General features: G+C 43.8%; 1 protein-coding gene across 1 annotated transcript in view; it reads right to left on the reverse strand.

The window, feature by feature from the left end:
• Positions 1-20,046, reverse strand: part of antxr2a (ANTXR cell adhesion molecule 2a) — a 62,836-nt gene that overhangs the window by 33,151 nt on the left and 9,639 nt on the right. Inside the window, exons 8-14 of the mRNA XM_079269732.1 lie at positions 16,937-16,997; positions 16,420-16,515; positions 14,714-14,783; positions 7,057-7,135; positions 6,516-6,611; positions 1,285-1,335; positions 209-298 (exon numbers count right to left, since the gene is read on the reverse strand). Coding sequence (XP_079125858.1) covers positions 209-298; positions 1,285-1,335; positions 6,516-6,611; positions 7,057-7,135; positions 14,714-14,783; positions 16,420-16,515; positions 16,937-16,997 — 543 coding nt within the window. The remainder of the gene's footprint in view (positions 1-208; positions 299-1,284; positions 1,336-6,515; positions 6,612-7,056; positions 7,136-14,713; positions 14,784-16,419; positions 16,516-16,936; positions 16,998-20,046) is intronic.

The following is a 20,046-nucleotide window of genomic DNA, read 5'->3' on the forward strand; positions in this document are numbered from 1 at the left end:
CTTTGCGTGCAGGACTTTTATATTGTAGTGAAAAACGAGGCCATCAGCAAAACCTCAAACATGTCGGGGTTCAGAGGGTTCGCATCATTTCACACAGAGACCTCTTCAAAGAGCCTCGTGTGTCAAACGTGACGTTGGAGTCGCGGCTCTGTGACCGCGATGAAAGCGTTTGACGCTCCTGAAAGCAATATGAGGTTCAGGCTCTGACCTCCATGCGGCTGATCCCTCCGGCTCCTCTTCCTCCGTAGTAGGACGCGTCCACAGTCGGCCACTTCTGCTTGTGCAGCGGCTCTGGCTCCTTCAGAAGAAGAACGGGGAAGTTAGTCCCTCGTGTACAGAACCACATGCAAACTGTAAACGATTCCATATCAAGTCGACCACGTGGACAAACAGGTGGTGCAGGACCGCGCTTGCTATTGTTCCATTTCCTTTCAATCCCATTTATCAATATCTGAATGCACTTCCTCTCAACAGGAAATACATTTATGTCATTTCCTCAGGAAGGAAGAGACACTCACGTCCTTCGTGTCCTCAATTCTTACTTCAAAGATGTCGTCATCATCACCGACATAATTAGTTTACTCAAAGTATTTCCTTCAGTGTTTGTAATCCGGTCTGTCAGATCGAGTGCTTATCAGAGACTAAAACCTGAGACATGAGTCAGATCTTTATAATAAAACTATATCATTTTCCTTGAAGGACAAATGGCTTATTTAACTTAAACTAGGTGATAAAAAAACACAATATACAGCGGAATGTCTCAGTTTAATGCCAACTGGAACTTTTCAAACATTCTTTAAAGAGACAGTTGAACATTTTGAGTCTTTTCTTATTCACTTTCTGTCAGAGATCGATAAGAAAAGATCCCCAACACTCTCATGTCTGTGTGTTATGTTAGGAGCCTGGGCCCGCATGGGGATTAGCCTAGCTTAGCATAAGAACAGCAAGCACAAGAAACATCTAACCTGTCTCTGTCCAAAGTAAAAAATAAAATCCTCCTGTAACACTCACTAATTAACACATGAAATATTGTTTATTTAATCTGTACACAAATGTAAAAGTGACACATTGTGAGTCAGTCTTTATGCTAAGCTAGGCTAATCTCTTCCCGGCTATAGCTACATGTATCATAAACACAAAAACACAAGAGTGGGAACTCTTCTATTATTCCTTTTTATCTTGTTATATCTGTTGATTTCAACGTGGCATAATGAAGTGCAGTATCTGGTCTGTGACTTTGTGTTGTACGTCATCTACACTGCAGCGGCAGAGCGATGTACTCACAGGCGGCGGAGGACGGGAAGGTGGAGGCGGTGGCGGCGGGTCTTTGATGACCTGGATAAACAGAAAGGGAAAAAAAAAGCAAAAGAGCATCAGCACAATGTCCATCAGGGGACGCACACACACACACACACACACACACACACACACACACACACACACACACACACACACACACACACAGGTGATTCGTGACAGGTGACTCAGTCAAACAGAGACGTCCCTGAGCTCGTCACACGGCGGAGACGCCGCTGCTGCTCTGCAACCCGCTGACTACTGATTACAAGAGGCTCTGCTTGTAAACAAACATCACCCCCCAAGTGCAAAATAAAGAAAAACTGAAAACCAACTTGTTGACAAGAGGAGGGGGGGGGGGGGGGTCTTTGGGGCGAGCGCCGCCCGCTTAGCTCTTAATTAATTGGACGGGGTTCAGAGCTCCCGAGCAATTCCCCCCCAATCATAAAGTCCTAAGGAGTTAATTAGCTCCGATGAGATGCAGAGGAGGAGGCCCGGGCTCCGCTCCAAGCCCCCCCCCCCCCCCCCCCCCCCCCCCCGACTGCATGGAGAGATGAGTGAAAACACACACAGGAGGGTAAAGAAAAAGGAAAATACACAAGTGCACCTCGTCAGCAGACTGAGCGGCCCAGCGGCATTGTTCGTGACACACGGCACCTGAGGAGCAGGTTGTCCACAATGTGATTCCACTCAAGGACGAGATGCCTCCGCCGGGTTCTTACAGATGTGCACCGCCAAGCAAAGAGCGGCCCGCCAGAGACACTTGGCAGGTGTCAGTCAGACGCGTCACATACCGACGTCCGACTTTATCTTTCCATTTTTTTACTTCGCTGAAGACATCGTCTGTGAGAGGGATCGCGATGGGAGCACAAAAGGAATAAAATAAAGATGCAGTCTCTTCTTCTGTGGTGTTTTCAGGTCGCTTGCAGAGAGCAGAGGTCCCGACTACGGCTTCTGATAACTGGGGGTTTTAAGTGACCACATGTGCACAGAGGGGCGCCCCATGCTGGAATTATGAGTCAAGTAATAATCAGTCAATGGTAGAAAACAATGCTGATCAGCAAGTAGTCAAACAAAAAAATCTCTATTTTTGTATATCTCTCGAGTTTATATACCCCAAAATTGTTTCTATTATCATCAACTTGCAAATATTACTTATATTATACAAGTAATAAGCTATATATAATTGTTATAGTATTTTTTTTCTGTGTTCTGTTTTTAATAACCGAGTTATTGATTTGTTTCTGTTGTGAAGCACTTTGAGCTGCAAGTATAAAAGCGGCTACATTAATAAAGTTCATTCTGTAATAATTTGCATCATCTGGTTCTGACTCCACGAATATGAGGTTTTGCTCTTTTTCTTTTCGATAACGTTTTAAACTAAATATCTTCGGGTTGTGAACTGTTTTTGGACAATGGTCCAGTAGAAACTGATGAAAGAGAGTTTCCACGGCCTATGAATATAAATATATGCTGCACGTAGTAGAATTACAGTGAGGACATTTATTTTTCAACTTGAAGGCAGAACCTTCGTCCATTAGTCACCAAAGACAGACGCTCCGCCGTCATCTCCGCTCGTTGCATTTGCTAAATTGGTTTTGGAGGAAAGAAAGGAGCGCTGTAATAACGGCACATCATAGATCCCAACAGCTGTTTCACTCACTGTTAAAGCGCCGGCCATACCATCACACCGTTGTCATTAGAGTAATGAAAAATAATCAATTAGGGTTAATTCATCGCTCTCTGACACACAACTGGCTGTAAGCAAATCCAGCGAAGGTCTCCTGGTCGCCTCTCCATACGCTGATTGAGGTGGTTTCAGCCACACCTTACGCTGACGGGATGAGCTCTTTTTATTCAGTAATTATGCGGCAGATTTCCGGGACATATTGTGGGATAAATGAAGCGCGACACAAATGACTGACGGGGCTGTGCTGCTCTTTCTGCGGCTGCCTGATGGACAGATGTGACAGATGTGAGGAGGGGCGGGCCAAGTTAAAAAGTGAACCGCGGGATACTTGGCCGTCTGGCACCGGAGGCCGGCGGCTCGCCACCGCTGTCAGGGGGGGGGGGGGGGGGGGGGGTAGCGGACCAATCAGAGGCGCTCGTGGGCGTCGTGCCCATATGGCCGTCTCTGAAAAACTGGACTTGATAATCCGTTCGCTCCCAACCTCCAGCGCGTCAAGCTGTTTGAGGAGGATTATCGGGACGGATCAGTGGCAGGTAGCATATTTGGAAAATTAAAAAGTAAAAGGACAAATTTATTGAACATTTTAGTTTCTATTAGGCACTGGTGTTCTTCTACACTTCATATTTTTACTCTTGTATTTAATCTTCGTTGTTGTAATCAACTTTTTCCTTTTAATTTAAATGTTTTACTTTATTTATTTCCTCGTGTTGCTATTCTGTTTTATTGTGCAATAGTGTCAGCATTACTTGTTTTACACCTAATAATTGTTGTTCTATTGTTCATATAAGTTAGTATGCTATTGTTCATATAAGTTAGTATTCTATTGTTCATATAAGTTAATATTCTATTGTTCATATAAGTTAGTATTCTATTGTTCATATAAGTTAGTATTCTATTGTTCATATAAGTTAGTATTCTATTGTTCATATAAGTTTGTATTCTATTGTTCATATAAGTTTGTATTCTATTGTTCATATAAGTTTGTATTCTATTGTTCATATAAGTTTGTATGCTATTGTTCATATAAGTTAGTATTCTATTGTTCATATAAGTTAGTATTCTATTGTTCATATAAGTTAGTATTCTATTGTTCATATAAGTTAGTATTCTATTGTTCATATAAGTTAGTATTCTATTGTTCATATAAGTTAGTATTCTATTGTTCATATAAGTTAGTATGCTATTGTTCATATAAGTCAGTATTCTATTGTTCATATAAGTCAGTATTCTATTGTTCATATAAGTTTGTATTCTATTGTTCATATAAGTTTGTATTCTATTGTTCATATAAGTTTGTATTCTATTGTTCATATAAGTTAGTATGCTATTGTTCATATAAGTCAGTATTCTATTGTTCATATAAGTCAGTATTCTATTGTTCATATAAGTTTGTATTCTATTGTTCATATAAGTTTGTATTATATTGTTCATATAAGTTTGTATTCTATTGTTCATATAAGTTTGTATTCTATTGTTCATATAAGTTTGTATTCTATTGTTCATATAAGTTTGTATTCTATTGTTCATATAAGTTAGTATTCTATTGTTCATATAAGTTAGTATTCTATTGTTCATATAAGTTAGTATTCTATTGTTCATATAAGTTTGTATTCTATTGTTCATATAAGTTAGTATTCTATTGTCGTAATCTTTGACCATATTTCCTTCAGGATTAATAAAGTTCTATCTTATGAATACGATTCTGACAGTAACAGAAACAAAAGAAGACGAACGGTTCTGCGCTAACAACGTCAAACATGAAATAACACGAAGCAGTCAGAGATCATCAACATATTAATAAGCACCGACTGAGTTTATAATGCGTCCCAAAGTGCATCCAATTTAGCAGCGATTGTGTTTTTTTTTTGCGATTTGGATGAACGACTCAAAGAACGTCCTGAATCGAGGAGACGTCGTTCCGAGTTTAATTTCCTAAAACAAATCATAAACAAAGAGTTTACCACTCCACAGCTTGTGTGACCTCTCTGTTGGCTTCGCTCCATGTGGGGAGAGAGACAGCGAGAGAGAGGGATTGTGGGAAAGAGGTTGGGCGTGTGTGTGTGTGTGTGTGTGTGTGTGCGCGGCCTCATCCCGACTGCAGAAACCTGGCAGACTGGGGGTTTAAATATTAACAAGCCACACATGGCCCTCCTCTTCTGCCGCGTCCCTCGATGGAAGACAACAGCAGCTCCCACCACCAAGACAAACACGTCCGCGGCCAGACATGCTGCAGGGGGTTTACATTTTAATGCCTTTGTTGGTTTTCCAAAATATGCTTCCATCTCATCCTGGAAGGGCTCCCTTCAGGTCCACAAAGCCAGGTGACGTCTATCATTTAAGGGGCGGCGGTGGCGGATGGGGGGGGGGGGGGTGGGTGGGGTTGGAGTTTGCCTTTATCAGATCCCAGTAGATAAAAAAGAAAAGAAAAAAGCGGCACAGAAACAGAGCAGGGTGCACCATCTGCAGCCCCTCGCTCACGGCCCCAAACGGTAATCTGCGGTGGATTTGTGTAAACGGTTAAGTGGGTGAGGCTGGGGATGAGGAGAGCGGTTCTCATGAATATCCAAAGAAAAAAAGTTTTAACAACAAATTCAAGAAAGAAAACACCTTCAATCGAGTTGTTGAAAGGCGACGCAATGAAGGAGCGCTCAGAGTTTAGAGCAGGTTCAAGGTTGGCTAGTTTCACACCTGTTCACGTGGCGATCTGTGGGATGAATGAATGACCTAACCTCCACGTTCAGACACACATCTGTACCGACGAATGGAATCCGTCATGTCACTTTGGCTGGTTGGTATAGTTTAAACCAACATAATAATTAGAATATTTATATGGCAATATATAAGATAAGATAATCCTTATGTACGTATTGTAGTAGAAAGAGCTTTGTACTGTGTTCGTTTACAGTTGGAATATATATATTTGGTGCCAGAGCTCTTTCAAAAGGACTGAAATGTCAAAAAGAGCTTTGTTGAAACATTTGAAGCAAAAGAAAACACACGTTCTGCTGTTTCCTCTCCAGATGTTAGACACTGCCTCCATCCTTGATGAGCAGAGGAAGTTTGTAATCGCCAAAGAAAAATAATAACAATAGAAACAAAACACAAGGAACAAAACCAAATGAAACACTCTGGATTAGTAAAGAATATTATTCTGTGTTTACCAAAACAGAGTCAGTGTTTGAAGCTGGAGCGTCGTCATGAAAGACTCGGATTAAACCGTGAATAATCTCTGTGATTATTACGACTCACTCCGGTCCCCAGGTAGGTCCGCCGTTAGTCTCAGCAAACATCAGACGCCGTTTAACGTAATCTGTCACTCTGTCACATTCCTCTCCCATCGGTTTTAAACTCTGTGACTTCATCTCCTCTCACAACTTGCGATTTCTTACGACGAGCTGCGTTTGCAGCAAAAGGATGTCGGTCCTCAGCATAGCTAGAGATGGTAGCAGTGAGTATTTCTATTTTTCTTTTGCAGGCAGGAACCACCAGCTCTGGCTGAATGTGTAGTGAGCAGAGTTGCGACGCTCACCAGTGTGCAGCAAAGAGGCCAGAACCACCACATGAGGGCCAGAGCCACGAGGAGCAGCAGCACCAGGAAGACGATGGCCACCACCAGACCGTCCGACTGCGAGGAGGAAGTACAAGTCAGCGGTTTAGCTCATCCTGAAGATGAACTTTGTGGTGTCACTCGCTTCTGCTGCTGGCCAGTGAACAAAATACAGACGAAGACGTTTACAAGCTTCTATTACAAGAACTAACCCCCACAGTCAATCGTTTGGTTTTACATGACTGGTTCAGTGGAACTACGTACCAAAAAAATAATGACGATACAAAAACAAAGTAAGAAACTCTGACGTCTTGATACACATGGAGGACAGGATGAAGCAGTTCTGCTCATAAAGAACAGTAACCGGCACAAACTCAAACCACAATATGAGCAACAGATTAAGGATGTGACAGATTATGAAGAGCTAGCTGTGATAGCGGTTATAGAACACGTACAGGTGAATAAGACGGGAGAGACCAGAACTCAGCATCTGGTTTCAGACATTAAGGGAAGTCGGACTCACACACGTGGAGGCGGTGATGGTGAAGGCGCTGGAGATGAAGGACTTGCCGTGGTTCAGGCTGATGAGAACGTCCATAGACCTGCAGAGAAGAATAATGTGTTACGTTAACTACATGTGATGCTGACGGGACAGTGGACGAGAAAAACGCTGGTAAAGTCAACATGAGCTGTTTATAGCAGCAGGCGTAGAAATAACAGAAATGTTTATTCGATGCTGCATTTTGACGTGTTTTTGACGTCAATTTTGCAAAATAAAGGGACGTCGATTTTGACACTTTTCTTTTTCTTCCATCAGTGGACAGAAAAAATCATTTGTGAGGAGCACAGACAGTCTTTCAGTAGATATACATACTCTTTAATAACTTAAATATGAGGGATAATTCATGCAAATGTTTGTGTTTTCTCAGTGAAGAAAAAAGAAACTAGCTACAAATACCAGAGACAGACACTAAGTTCTGATCCAGACATGAAACTGTGGTTGCCATGTTTAGCAACCTCATCATTGTGAGTAATTAAGATACTTCGCCTCCGAAGACTTTTCCTTTTTGTTCATTTACTTCTTTGTCAGTTATATCGATTTGCACATTCGTTCGTTTCAGTCAAACAACTGAATTTGCTTCGGCATCGTCTCTTCAACAGATGCCTGTGCGCTGCGCTTATAAGTAAACGCAACAAATATGAAAATGAAATATTTCTCTCGGAGTGCCAATTTTTGCCGTTTCCACTGGTGGAAAGCAGAGAATTGTTCCCCAACTGAGGCCTGAAAACGGCGAGTGTTTAAGTAAATAAGGAACATCGGCTTATGTATCATCATGTGTCACATTTACTTTTTCCCCCAATATCAGTCATTTCTCAAAGCTCATACATCCGTGGGTGTAAAGATATACGACTTCCTGCGACAGAATGAAAGAGCTACATTGTATCACTTCACGAGTGAATCCAGTTGGAAGATGATTAAGAAGCGGCGGCGCTCGGCAAAGAAACACACCGGGGTTCAGGCTCAGGCGGGAGGAACTCCTCTCATTACCACAGCCGTCAGTAACGAGGCGTCGTCAACCGCCTATGACTTATTTAGAGGGAGGGGAAAAAAATGCGGACGGCAAAAAACGGGCGCAATTAAAAAAACCCTAATGATGAACGGCACCGCAATTTCCATATGTCCATTACGCCCGATCCAATTACCGCGGGTTTAATGAGAAGTCAGGATATGGAACGGCTAAAAATCTAACGGAGAAAAGAGGAGAGAAAAGGAGTACGCGGGCTGGTAGTGTGTGTGTGTGTGTGTGTGTGTGTGTGTGTGTGAGGGGCCAGCAGCTGTGAGTGTGTGCGGTGGCGTTCAGGGGAGGCCGGCATGAAAAACCCGGTGCTGCGGAATAATAACAAGAGAGCTCTTTAGCTTTGCTTTGGATTTGGCCCGAGGCAGCGCCTCGGGCCAAATCTCCCGTGGTTCAGAACAGATGAGCAGCCGGGCCGCGTGTCCATTACTATGCAGGGGAGCCTCAATATTCCACACGGACTCCCTTTTTGTTTATTTGTGTTATTTACCCAAAGATAAATATTTAAAATACAGTTCATGGAACTTTTAAAAAACAGGATCAACTTTGACACTCAGCTTGTTGATGTCTCCACTTATCTTTTCCCTCTTTTTCCATTTGTTTATTCAATCATGTCATTATCAGCGTTTTTATAATCAGGTAGTCTTTACACACCGGGCAGGACAATGTTTCACATCGACGCCGTTCACACCGGCAAAGCTGCAACAGCTTATGAATCAAGGTTTCACTCTTTTGACCCGGAGCAGCGACTGGCAGTCTGTCCGAGCTCGACCGGACAGACCGTCGTAAACAGAACTCCTCATTTTCAACTGAACTCGTCAGCAGTTCCGCGTCCATTACGGCGCTTTCAGAGCGAGAGACGTGAAACATGTAGAAACCAGGGCATCCAACAAAAGGTTCCCCTTAAAAAGGCATTCAACCACATGGATTGTGTTGTTTCTCTGGAAATTAAAGCTCTAAAAAGATTTGACAACTGTTGGATTAACAGTTTGTGTGAGAACCAGTTTGCTTCTATCACAAAACACCTCTTTGTGTCCGACGTGGGTCGCTGAAGATGCTAAACACTAAACAAAAGAGTGCAAATCTATTTGGCCAGACAATTGGACTAAAGTGGGATGTTCCCGGTCCTGGTAGTGTCCCAGGTCAGGTTATATGTGCTGGCCTTAGACCGAGGGAGGATGAACCACCACGCTGGTCTTCAACCGTGGATCCGTAGAACAGCAACCAAACAGACTGTCGCTAAACCTCGCTAGCGATAGTTAGGACACAGTGTCATTAAGAACTAAAGAAAACGTACATATTAATATTATATTCCAACAGATCCCCCTTAATGCGACACGCTGTACCGAAATAACAGACTATTGCAAATCTATTTGGCGACCCGAGTGAAATCTCCTGGGTCCCACCGGTGGTTGGCGACCCGGTCTTTGCTCTAAGAGACAGTTTAATGGTGAACCAGTTTGCTTCCATCAGACCAAACATCCTTTCTGTGGATCCCGTTCCCGGTGCTCTGCATGTTAACCGAGTGCTTTGTGCTGAATGGGTGAGGGGAGAGGCTAATTCAGCCGACACCCTCATGATAATGGTGGGCAGGTTGTTAATCAAGCTGGAGGTGTGGACCTCGGCGTGTGAAGGAGGAAGGCTCCCAAGCGAGTTACACTGACGGACCCCCACCCCCCCACTCGTCTGGACATCTTTAACGCACCACAACCCAACCGCCGCTTCTTTTTTCCTCCTCCCTGAGACACCGACTGCTAATTTAGCCAGTTACTGTTGAGTAGGCAGAATCTGCTCCAGCACAGACGCATAAGTCATATATGCTCCCCCCCCCCCACACTTACATCTCCAGGAAGATTAACAGAAGAACGATTAGCAGTTGGGTGACAGTCTATGTAAAAGTATTCTGTGCTGCCGTGTCAGTCATGTTGTTAATCACCTAAATGTTGAGAAAATAAATTACTAATTCATTGTTTCCAGCTTCTCAAATGTAAATATTTGCTGATTTTCTCTGTTCTGTCGCTGGAAATGAAGAAAAAAAAAATGTGATTTTGGACTGTTGGTCGTACAAAAGAAGAAACGAGTCTCCTTGTTGCTTTGGAAATATTTCATGCACAAAATGACTGATAATTAGAAATAAACCTTTCAGACCACTTGAAAGCGTTTTACACAACATGTCATCATTCACTCACATTCGCACACCGATGGAACAGACTTCAGCTGCAATTTGGACACTTTGATACGACCCACTCTGCCTCCGAGATAAATTATTGTGAAAATTGTCTTTTCTTGAGTTTCTGTCTCACAAAATACTCAATAATAACCGATAAGAGTAACAATACCCATTCCTGTTGAATGCATAGAAACAATCCTGTGCATATCTGATGGTCCGCCAAAAATATTTATGCTCCAAATTCAGCTTTTGTTTTTGTAAAACCACAGTGAAGGCCATTACTGAGCACGAGCAGGAAATAAAGACGACTTTAAAGCAACGAGATAAAGCAACAGAGAGACGTTAAAACAAAGCCGGGTGAATAATTCACACCATCAAACTAACTAACACAAAGTAACTTGTGATGAGGTCACAATCCAAAAGCGTTGGGAACCACCAACGAAACCACTCGTAACGTTTAAAACAAACATCCTGAACATTTGAGGAATGTCACAAGTGTGATTCGCATATTGTTCAATTCAAATTGATTTTAAGTTCTTCAGGTGATCTCCAGAAAACGGTGAATTTCCTGAAGGAAACTTCGCTATATTTGCCAAAATCGTTCAAACACTTCCGCTGCAACCGTCACCTACTTGAGCGGACCGTGTTTTAAATGGAACGATTTTAGCGAAGATGCACATGTTTAGCAGTAGTCAGCATAAAACTGGATAAATGAGACGTGGATTGTGCTGCAGGGCTTGTGTGAGAGATTGTAAACAAAGTGTTGATACACTTTTACTGTTGGCAAAAGAGAAAAACACGTTTTCTTTGTGAATTCAACGTAACAAGGAGAGTAATTGATCATTTTGTGGGTGAAGTATTCCTTTAAGAATGTTCGTCACGTATGTTCATGAAGCGCCGGTTGCAAAATTTCTGTCTGTTTCAGTTTATTGCTTGTTTTCGTTTTGCAGCGCCAAAAGGAGCTCGAGTCATCGGGTATTTGAGAACCGACGCCGTCAAGTCGCTCCTCGCCACCTTCAATCAAAGAGCGCTGGTTCCAATTTCACCGCGTGGCAATCAATGCACATCCAACATGTCTGTCCCACAACAGGACGTCTTCATCCCCCACCGGAGCAGCTGCGGGGCGACGCCTCCGCTAGCAGCCGCCCGGGGACGGCCCAGTTTAATTATTGACCAGCATTAGCGTTAGCTACTGTACCTGCGTTGTAAAGCAGGTGTTGACTAACCCACTTCAGTTATTTTTTTGCCCTCCACCGTTATTGTAAAAACACCAGGTGAGGACATGCTGCTGCGAGAGCGCAGCCACTTAACCTCTCCGTCGGAGCCCCAGCAGGGGATTCTGGGTTCTCCTAATGGGGGTACACGGAGGGGATGCGGGGGAGGGGAGGATGGAAGGGCGTCAGCAGATGCCAGTGTTTCAGGCCTGATGCCGCAGCTGTCGGCGCAGATGACGCCTCCGCCGCGAGCGCTCGTACACGGCTCGATGGCCGACCGAGGACGCTGCGATTCCAGGACATGGAGGCTGAACGTGGAGCCCCGCTGGGACAGGAAGCTGCAGCCGAGCGCCGCATCCGAAATATGTTCCCCGGCAACAAAAAACAACAACAACCCATGTTGACGAGGTCGAGACTCGAGCAGCACCGAGGAGAAGGCCTCTTGCGTGTAACAAAACATGGGTTGTAAAAAAAATAAAAAAAACAGGAGGGGAAGGAATGTGAGGCGCAAAAAAGCCGATTCTTCTCCGGCTGAGTAGAGTCGTGTTAGCGCCGCCGCCGCCCTGTGTGCTCAACGGTCGCGGCGATGGGAGCCGAGGCAGACAGATGGACGGAGACGGGACGTTTCCGGGGCTCCGCTGTTCCATGCAGGCGGTCCTGGGCGCGGGGATTGTCAGAGCGCGGTGAATTATTGAAATGGCGAGCGTGGAAAAAGGGAACGGCTGCATCTGTCGCACATCCTTTTAGAGCCCCTCCAGCAGATGTGTTTACTCACCGCCCCGTACCAGCTAACTACTTAATGGGTCACCGTCGGCAGCCAAGAGTTAATTAAGCGGGCCTTCTTTTTTTTTTTTTCTCCTTTTTTTCCCAAAATGGCGGGCACGTGGCGCCAGCGGCAGCTCAGGTCGTAGCGGGCGCTGCCGGCCCGTTTACAGATGCAACTTTATGTTTTTACTGCATCCTTGGCGAAAGATACCAGATCCTGTTTTGCTCTAATGGTTCCTGGGAATAAAGCAGGAAGTAGCTGCCACTGTAACACCAATGTTAAAACGTCTCCACGTCGAGAAGTGAGGAGAATCACGTGATCGCGATCAAAAGAAGTGTCAAACATCGTATCGCCGGCAGCTGGAGGAAGAGAAGCAGCGACGTGCTGTGAGAAAAGAAAAGAGAAACAAACCTCCGCCGAGGCTGCACAATCCTTTTAAATGTGTCATTTCATGAGCAGGAAAATTATTATTAGCGACTGACAATTATAGAAAATGTGTCCGTTTTTTTGTGTGTGTGCAGTATTTTATAAGATAATCGCAAAATTGCAACTCTGAGCAGACAGTTAAACACAATTTGGGCTGCAGATGACCGTTTTTTTCCCCCATTCTCGAATAATTTCTCGATTAGTTTCTCGATTGATCGATCCGTTTTTTTGGTCGTTAAAATGTCAGAAAATGGTGAAAAGAAAAATGACGACTTCTGGTTTTGTCCTCAACACAAAGATATGAAGTTTACTGTCACAGAGAAGGAGACAAACCAGAAATATTCACATTTAAGAAGCTGGAATCAGAGAATTTTGACTTCTTTTCTTAAAGGAATTACTCAAACCAATTATTCAACTTTTAAAATAGTTGAGGATTTATCGATTTATCGACGTATTGCTCAAGACTGTGTGTGCGTCAGTGTCGAGTTTTAATTTGAGTGACTGGTTTAAAGCCACATTTTAGTCGTTTCAGTCAAACTCGTTTTAATTTTAGTCTTCATTTTCTCAGACGGCTTAAAGATACTCTAATGTTTCAGCGTGCATTGAATGTGAATGTTGTGTGTACGTACATGAATACGTCTTTGTGCATGAAGGGGATCAATGCAAAACTTCATCAGTCTGACTTCACGTTTTACATCCCTTTAAATGTACTCCGTGGGTCGGCATCTGGCAGGAAGACATGTTGTGGTGAGCAGTTTGGACGTTGGGAGTGAGAGGATTATCCGAGGTGAGGTTCAAGTTGATTCGGAGCCGTTTCGCTCCGCCGGCGTCATATGATACGTAATCTGTTTTAGAGCTGAAGGACCTCCAGGAGCCAGCGGCACTCATAATCATACATTTTTGATTGGATTGGAGTCAGCGAGGACATTAAAATCTGTTGTTCTGCCTAGAACGCCTTAGCGATCATCTGTTATGGTTTGGGATTATAAGAGATGACGTTAAAAATCAAACAATAGCTGTGCAGCCAGGAGTAAATGCATATTTGCACTTAAATCTATGTGGGTTTGTATGTATGTTTTTTTTTCGACGATGTTTACTGCGTCTTTACGCTGCAGCAAACTCCTCATCCCCGCGTCTACTGTTTTAACATACAGCTAATCTATAGGTTTAGGAGTTGTTTGTTTGCACAACAGAAGAACTGTGCATGTAAGAACAAGAAGGAAGCAAATGGATTGGAGCGTCTCATCTAAATATCAGAGATACGCCGGAATCAGACAGCCAACGACTCCAAGACTGAACGCAGGAGGAGAGCAGCGCGAAGACGACAACATGCCTGAAGAAACGGGAAATAAAAAGTACGAGAGAGGAAGTATCTGAGAGTGTGTGTGTGCGTGTGTGTGTGTGTGTGAGTGAGTGAGTGAGTGAGTGAGTGAGTGAGTGAGTGTGTGTGTGTGCGTGTGTGGTTTTACAGAAGAGGAAAGACGTGATGATGAGATTCTTGATTTCTAGATGCAGTTGAAAAAACATTTATTTAACACATTACTCATTTTCTATTCTTTACGCAACACACATGACAGCTCACCATTTTTAAAAGAGGCTTCATCTCCATTTGTTTTGTCAGGTTAAAAATAAATAAATAAATATTTATTTATTTATATATATATATATATAAAATAAATCTATTGCATGGTCCTGTTTGAGTTCACAGCGAGATGCCCGTCGTTAACATTTCACACGTTTCCTGTTGTCCTCGAGCAAAGATTTTAACTAAATCCATCACATAACCTGCATATCAGTTATTTTGGAGAACTTTGTTTCATGAGAATATTGCTATAAGTTCCACACATACTTTGCATATTTCCAGCCGTAAATCTGAAATCTGAAAAACAACTAAAACTGCATTTTCTGAATCTGTCGTTCTGGACAAACCTGCACCACATCAGCAGCTGGTCACAAGAATGCCCGACAGTCACATACTGATATGAAATAAAATAAACATGCTCAGCACTTCCCCTCCGGCTACTTACTGTCCCACTTCGTAGAGCTTCGGAGCCGGACACAGCAGGTAATCGTCACGCACAACAGTCGGCTTACGAGCTGTAAAAACCACAGAAGAAGACAATAATGTGTCATAAGCTCTGATTTCATAATTCTTATTAATTGCTGGTCACTCACTGACATTTGTCTTTGCAAGGATCATAAAGTGTTGTAGTTCCCATAGTTTGAATGCATTATAATCTTTTTACAATGCATTGGGTCACTGTTGATGTACATGTTAGTGTGTGTGTGTTTGTACATGTTAGTGTGTGTGTGTGTGTGTGTGTTCATCAGGTTGACTGAGGCCTGAATCATCTCCAGCCACGCAGGTCGCTCAGATTATTGATATGCATGTATTTTTATTCTGCTCCGGGAGCTCCGACCGGTTTGGTGATGGAGAAGACTGAAGCATCTGCTCCACATATGCGGCGCGTGTTCCATAGTCGCCATGATGCCTGTCCATAATTATAAGGTGCCCCACTGTTAGAAAGGTCTGAGCTGAACACATGCAGAAGCCAGTCAGGGAATAAATAGCCCCAAGTGGGCGAATGTGAGACGGACTAAACTGAGAAGAGGACTAACGGGAAGACATCTGCTGATGGCCACTTCCTGATCGAGTCCTTTTCATAAAAAAGGAAGGAGTATAAAAATAACAAAAAATATGCTAGAGTGATTTTTAGTCAAGTTGAAATGTTTAAAAATCAAAAAATAACTTGTCAAGGAGGGAAGTGTTGTCATTGGCAGGCGTCGATCCCACGGATCCCACGGCCAAATGAGAGCTTGACGAGATCGGCTCTCGGTGCCAAATCTAGTTCTGCTTCCTGAAAAAAGGATTTTCGCGACAGAACAGACTGCGAGCTCAAAATAAGGAGCACGGTGACCTACATAGCCCCCCCCCCCCCCCTCTCTTCTGCTCTGATCATACAGACAGGGAGCCGCTCAGAGATAACAGACATGTCGGGACGGGGGTCCGCTCAGCCTCATCCTTCCTGTGGACACTCGTAGTAGAACCACAGTAATACTTCCACGAGCAGAAAGAACCCGTTCAGCTGTTAGCCGAGTAGCGTCATCGATGCTGAGGCACTCGGTTCCTTCACTGAAGCAGCGTGAACTCACAGAGGGCGGAGATCGGGTTTGGGCCTTCAGCTCTGAACCCTCGGGCGCTTTAACTGACATCACATGACATCACATGACCAGCATAGCTGAGTCAGAGAGGATGCAGTGGCTCCAAATACATTTCCTTTTCTATTCCTGACATCAGTGACTCTACGTAACGGTGGCAATCCTTCAGTTCTGCAGAAGAAGTCCACCTCACAGATGTGTCCATGATGCGTGACATGGAATCTGCACTGCATGACTAACGACTCCTTCCTCTTCAGTTACTGTAGACGTACTGTAGCCGCGTGACCAATGTGAGTCCTTATTGGTGAGAAAAGATGAAGCTTTATGGACACAAAACATCTTCAGAAGAGCTGAACTTCAGGCCTGAACTCGGCTCAAACTGTAGTTCACTCATCCAGTCAAACTTCATCTCGTATCGGATAAACTGACTTCAGTGTTTAACAGATATTTTGTTTGAAATGAAAGTGGTTTATTATGGTTTCAACAAACCTCCTGCTCTTTCAAAACATGTTGGGTTTGACTTTATCTCCATAAATACCAATAAGTTGACTTTTATTGATCTCCCAACACTTACTGAAGGTTTCCTGGTCGACGATGAAGCTGCAGACGACGGCTTCGTTGCTGCGGCCGGAAGGGAAGCCGTTCCCTCTGAGCACGATGTCGAAGGACTCTGAGGAATGCAAACAAAGAGATGAGACCGTGAAGACCAACCTACACGCACAGTGAAGAGCTTCTATTCAATGAAACGGTGTGAGAAGGACAACATGCTTTGGGCGTGTAATAAAGTGTAATGAAGGGTCACAAGTAGACACTGCTTCATTTTAGGAGCCAAAGATGTTGGGAACCGCTGACTCAGGGGGATTAACCCGAACATTACTGTGCTTTAAAAAGGGCTAAAAAGCGGCTAAATGTGAAATAATTGAAATTGTCCGCGTGTCCTATGATGCCCCTAAGTGATTGAGTCACTCCTCGTCTCCAAGCAGACTCGCTCCCTCACCCTCTGCTTGAAACTGGCACATTTTCCATCATGAGCTCAGTGAGCGAGCAGCCCTGCAGAGAAGGATCTGTGCGGAGCAGCAGGACGCACTCACCGTTCACGCACACACTGGAGGGCTCCACACTCAGGATCACTGTGCACGATCGCTTTAATATCTGGAGGACGACAAGGAGGAAAAATGAAATGAAATGGGTACATCATAGCTGGAGGGCCGAGAGTAAATACATCAAGTCCTGGCCGTAATCGGCTCCGTCAAGTTTAGAAAACAGATTAGAGTGCAACACCTGAGAAATGTCTCACTCCTGATCGCGGCGTGGCGGCTAAAAGGAAAAGGGCGCCGAATATCAGCGGCGAGGAGGACAGAGAGGGGAGAAAACGGCAGCTGTGTCAGCCTTTATGGGAAAATTATGCAAGACTATTACATTCCTCAGTTCTATTAAAAAACCTCCGGGATCGTGCATTATCATATAAAGAGGCCCGCGTGAGCCCACTGTCATGGAGCGCCACTATCCGCCGCCATTCAATAAATCAACAAAAGGACAAACTATGCAAATCCCAGAACACAGTCGGTAAAAAGGAGCGTATTAACTGCGATACAGGACACTTGAACCTTTCATTTGATGTTGGGTGAAACTTTAATCTGCGGAGGGGAGGAGGGGAGTGTTTACAGCGGCCTTATTAAATGTGATGGTTTGATATGGAATCGTTAAAAGGGGGAAGAGGGTTGCAGATGACAGCTGGGAGGAAAAGGATCTGCTGCTGTTCCTCTGTGCCACTATTTTCCCCGTCTAATTACTTCCCTGGCAGTGCTTTGAAAAACAAAAAAAAGATGAATTGACTGTTTGCCTGCCTAAGCTTGAAGAGATGGAGGACAATGACATTGTTTTCCCATTAAGTGTAAAAGTTCTGCTCCGAAATGAGAAATTTTGTCACCTGAAAAAAATGAAATAAAGTAGCACTTACTTTTAAATATAACAAAATTCATCAGGACTGGGAGTCTGGAGATATTGAGGCGTGAGCTTTGAACGCTGAGATTAGAGGCCTCAGTTTGGCTGAACTCAAACGGCAGCTATTCATTTCAATGGGATCTCGTGGCAAACACTGTTTACAGGCTGCAGGGAGGAAAAGAAAGGAAGGCAGCCGTCCAAATACCCAAAGTCATCGGAATATCTCAGCCGGCGTTGTGACTGGTGGGCTTTCTGAGAGGATGAGGCTGGTTTACTCGTTTTGTGGAAATAATTGGGCGGAAAGGCTCATTCTGTCGCGCATTATTTAAAAAGGAATGCGTCGCGACATCCGGCGACACTGCTCACTACAGGTGGCTTCGCTCAGCGGAACGATAACGATGTGGCTACTTTGCAATTTGGAGTTTTCCCAAAAGGCCCGAAGCTCAGGCAACAAAAGGCCAGCGTGGCACAGATTGGAAAAATAAAAAAGGCGTAATGGGGGGGGGGCAGAAACACAGTGAATTCTGCAGAGAAAAGGCTGCACAGATCATCTCAAATCCTCCAAAATCCATCTGAGGAGGCTCGGGAATCCGGTCTTACTCATCGGAGAGGAATGCCTTGTGACGAAGACGGAGCGCATGCTTTTAAAATTAAGATAAATTAATGAAAGATTGTCTTAGCTCAGCACAAACAGATTAGAAGCATATTTTCTGCCAATTATAAATAATCAAATCCACCTTTTTAGAGGCTTTAAACACATTTTATGATAATTATTACAAGCGGGATTCTCCCGCTCCTCAGAGATGACAATATCGTAGGTTAGAGATCGTGCAGCATTGTTTTCCTGTTGCCTTCTTTAGTGTCATGGTTACTCAATATTCATAAATTAACGATTGCACCTCTTTTTAATGAATCCTGGTTGCATTGTTTTTAAAATAATTTTGCTGAAAAATGTATGAAAGATGCATCACCTAGACCCACTTAAGAGCAGCCGAGATGACATGCAAATGTTGGCATTTTACTAAATATATACATTTGTCATAATCGTGTCATACATATCACATAATCTGTTAAAAATCATACGCGGAGAGGAGATTTGAAGCGTATATTCTGCAGCCGGCCAGCGTCAGACGACAGAGCCTCTTTCTCTCGACGGTCGTGTGAGAAGCAACACAATCAATCATAGTTGTTGTACTTTGGATCTCACAACAGAGCGGCGACGCGCCCTTTGGCTCCGCGTCGCTGCAGCTGCACGGCTGACGGCTTCGTGGAGCTCTGCTCTCTCTTTCCCAAACACTGCCGGCCTTGTCGGCTCCGACACAGATGCGGGTCCAGCCCGGGTCAGCGTTCTCCGCGGGGCTCCGGCCTCAGATTCATAGAAAAATGCTGCCATACAAACCCCCGCCTTGGCTGACGGCGTCGAGGCTAAAAGCTGCAGCAAATGGAAAGTATCACTAATTGGCTGGCAGCGGATCGGAAGGCCGCATTGGGAAACTTCATCTAAACACGCTTTAAGGAACTCTTATGCTCCGACAGCTTCTCCCGGATCACAGAGCGACACGGACAAGATTACGGAGGACGGAACAGAGGAAGGCCGGAGGTACCGCTGACCCAAGCACCGCCACCGAATTTGGTATTTTTTGACCACGAAATGTTGACTAATATGAAGTTAGATGAGCTTCGCTTTCACGATGCAATTTAGTTTGCAACCCGGCAGGATCCTGGTGCAGCGAAGGTTAGCTAGCATAGCTAGCGCGCTAGCTTAGCCACGTTGAACGACAGCCTCATTCGCGTAATGACGCAGGAATGCATTCATTTTTTAAAAGAGAGGAATTTAACAATTAATAATTACACAATTTATCAAAAATAAATAAATGCAGAAATAAACTAATGAATTTAAAAACGTAATGAATAAAAAGGGAAAATTAAATAGAAGAGTAGATGAATAGAAAAATAAATACAAGGGCAAATAAATACTGACGGTAATTATATGTTAATATATAGTCATATTTAATGCCTACATTAATTATAAATCAGATTTTTGGTACATGTCATTTATTTATTTAATTTACTTTGACGGGTTCTGTCGTCCATACGAGATGTGTTCGATGCGTTACTCCGGCTTTTATTCTGAATTTAAAAAATGAAAAGCATTAATTGTATCTCTGCTGCTGCTTCACTGAGAGTTCTGACACTCGAACACAATAAAAACACTGAACAGGACGTCATACGGACGCTGACTAACTGTCAAGCTGCT

This window comes from Melanostigma gelatinosum (genome assembly GCF_949748355.1).
Source record: "Melanostigma gelatinosum genome assembly, chromosome: 6".
Classification (NCBI taxonomy): domain Eukaryota; kingdom Metazoa; phylum Chordata; class Actinopteri; order Perciformes; family Zoarcidae; genus Melanostigma; species Melanostigma gelatinosum.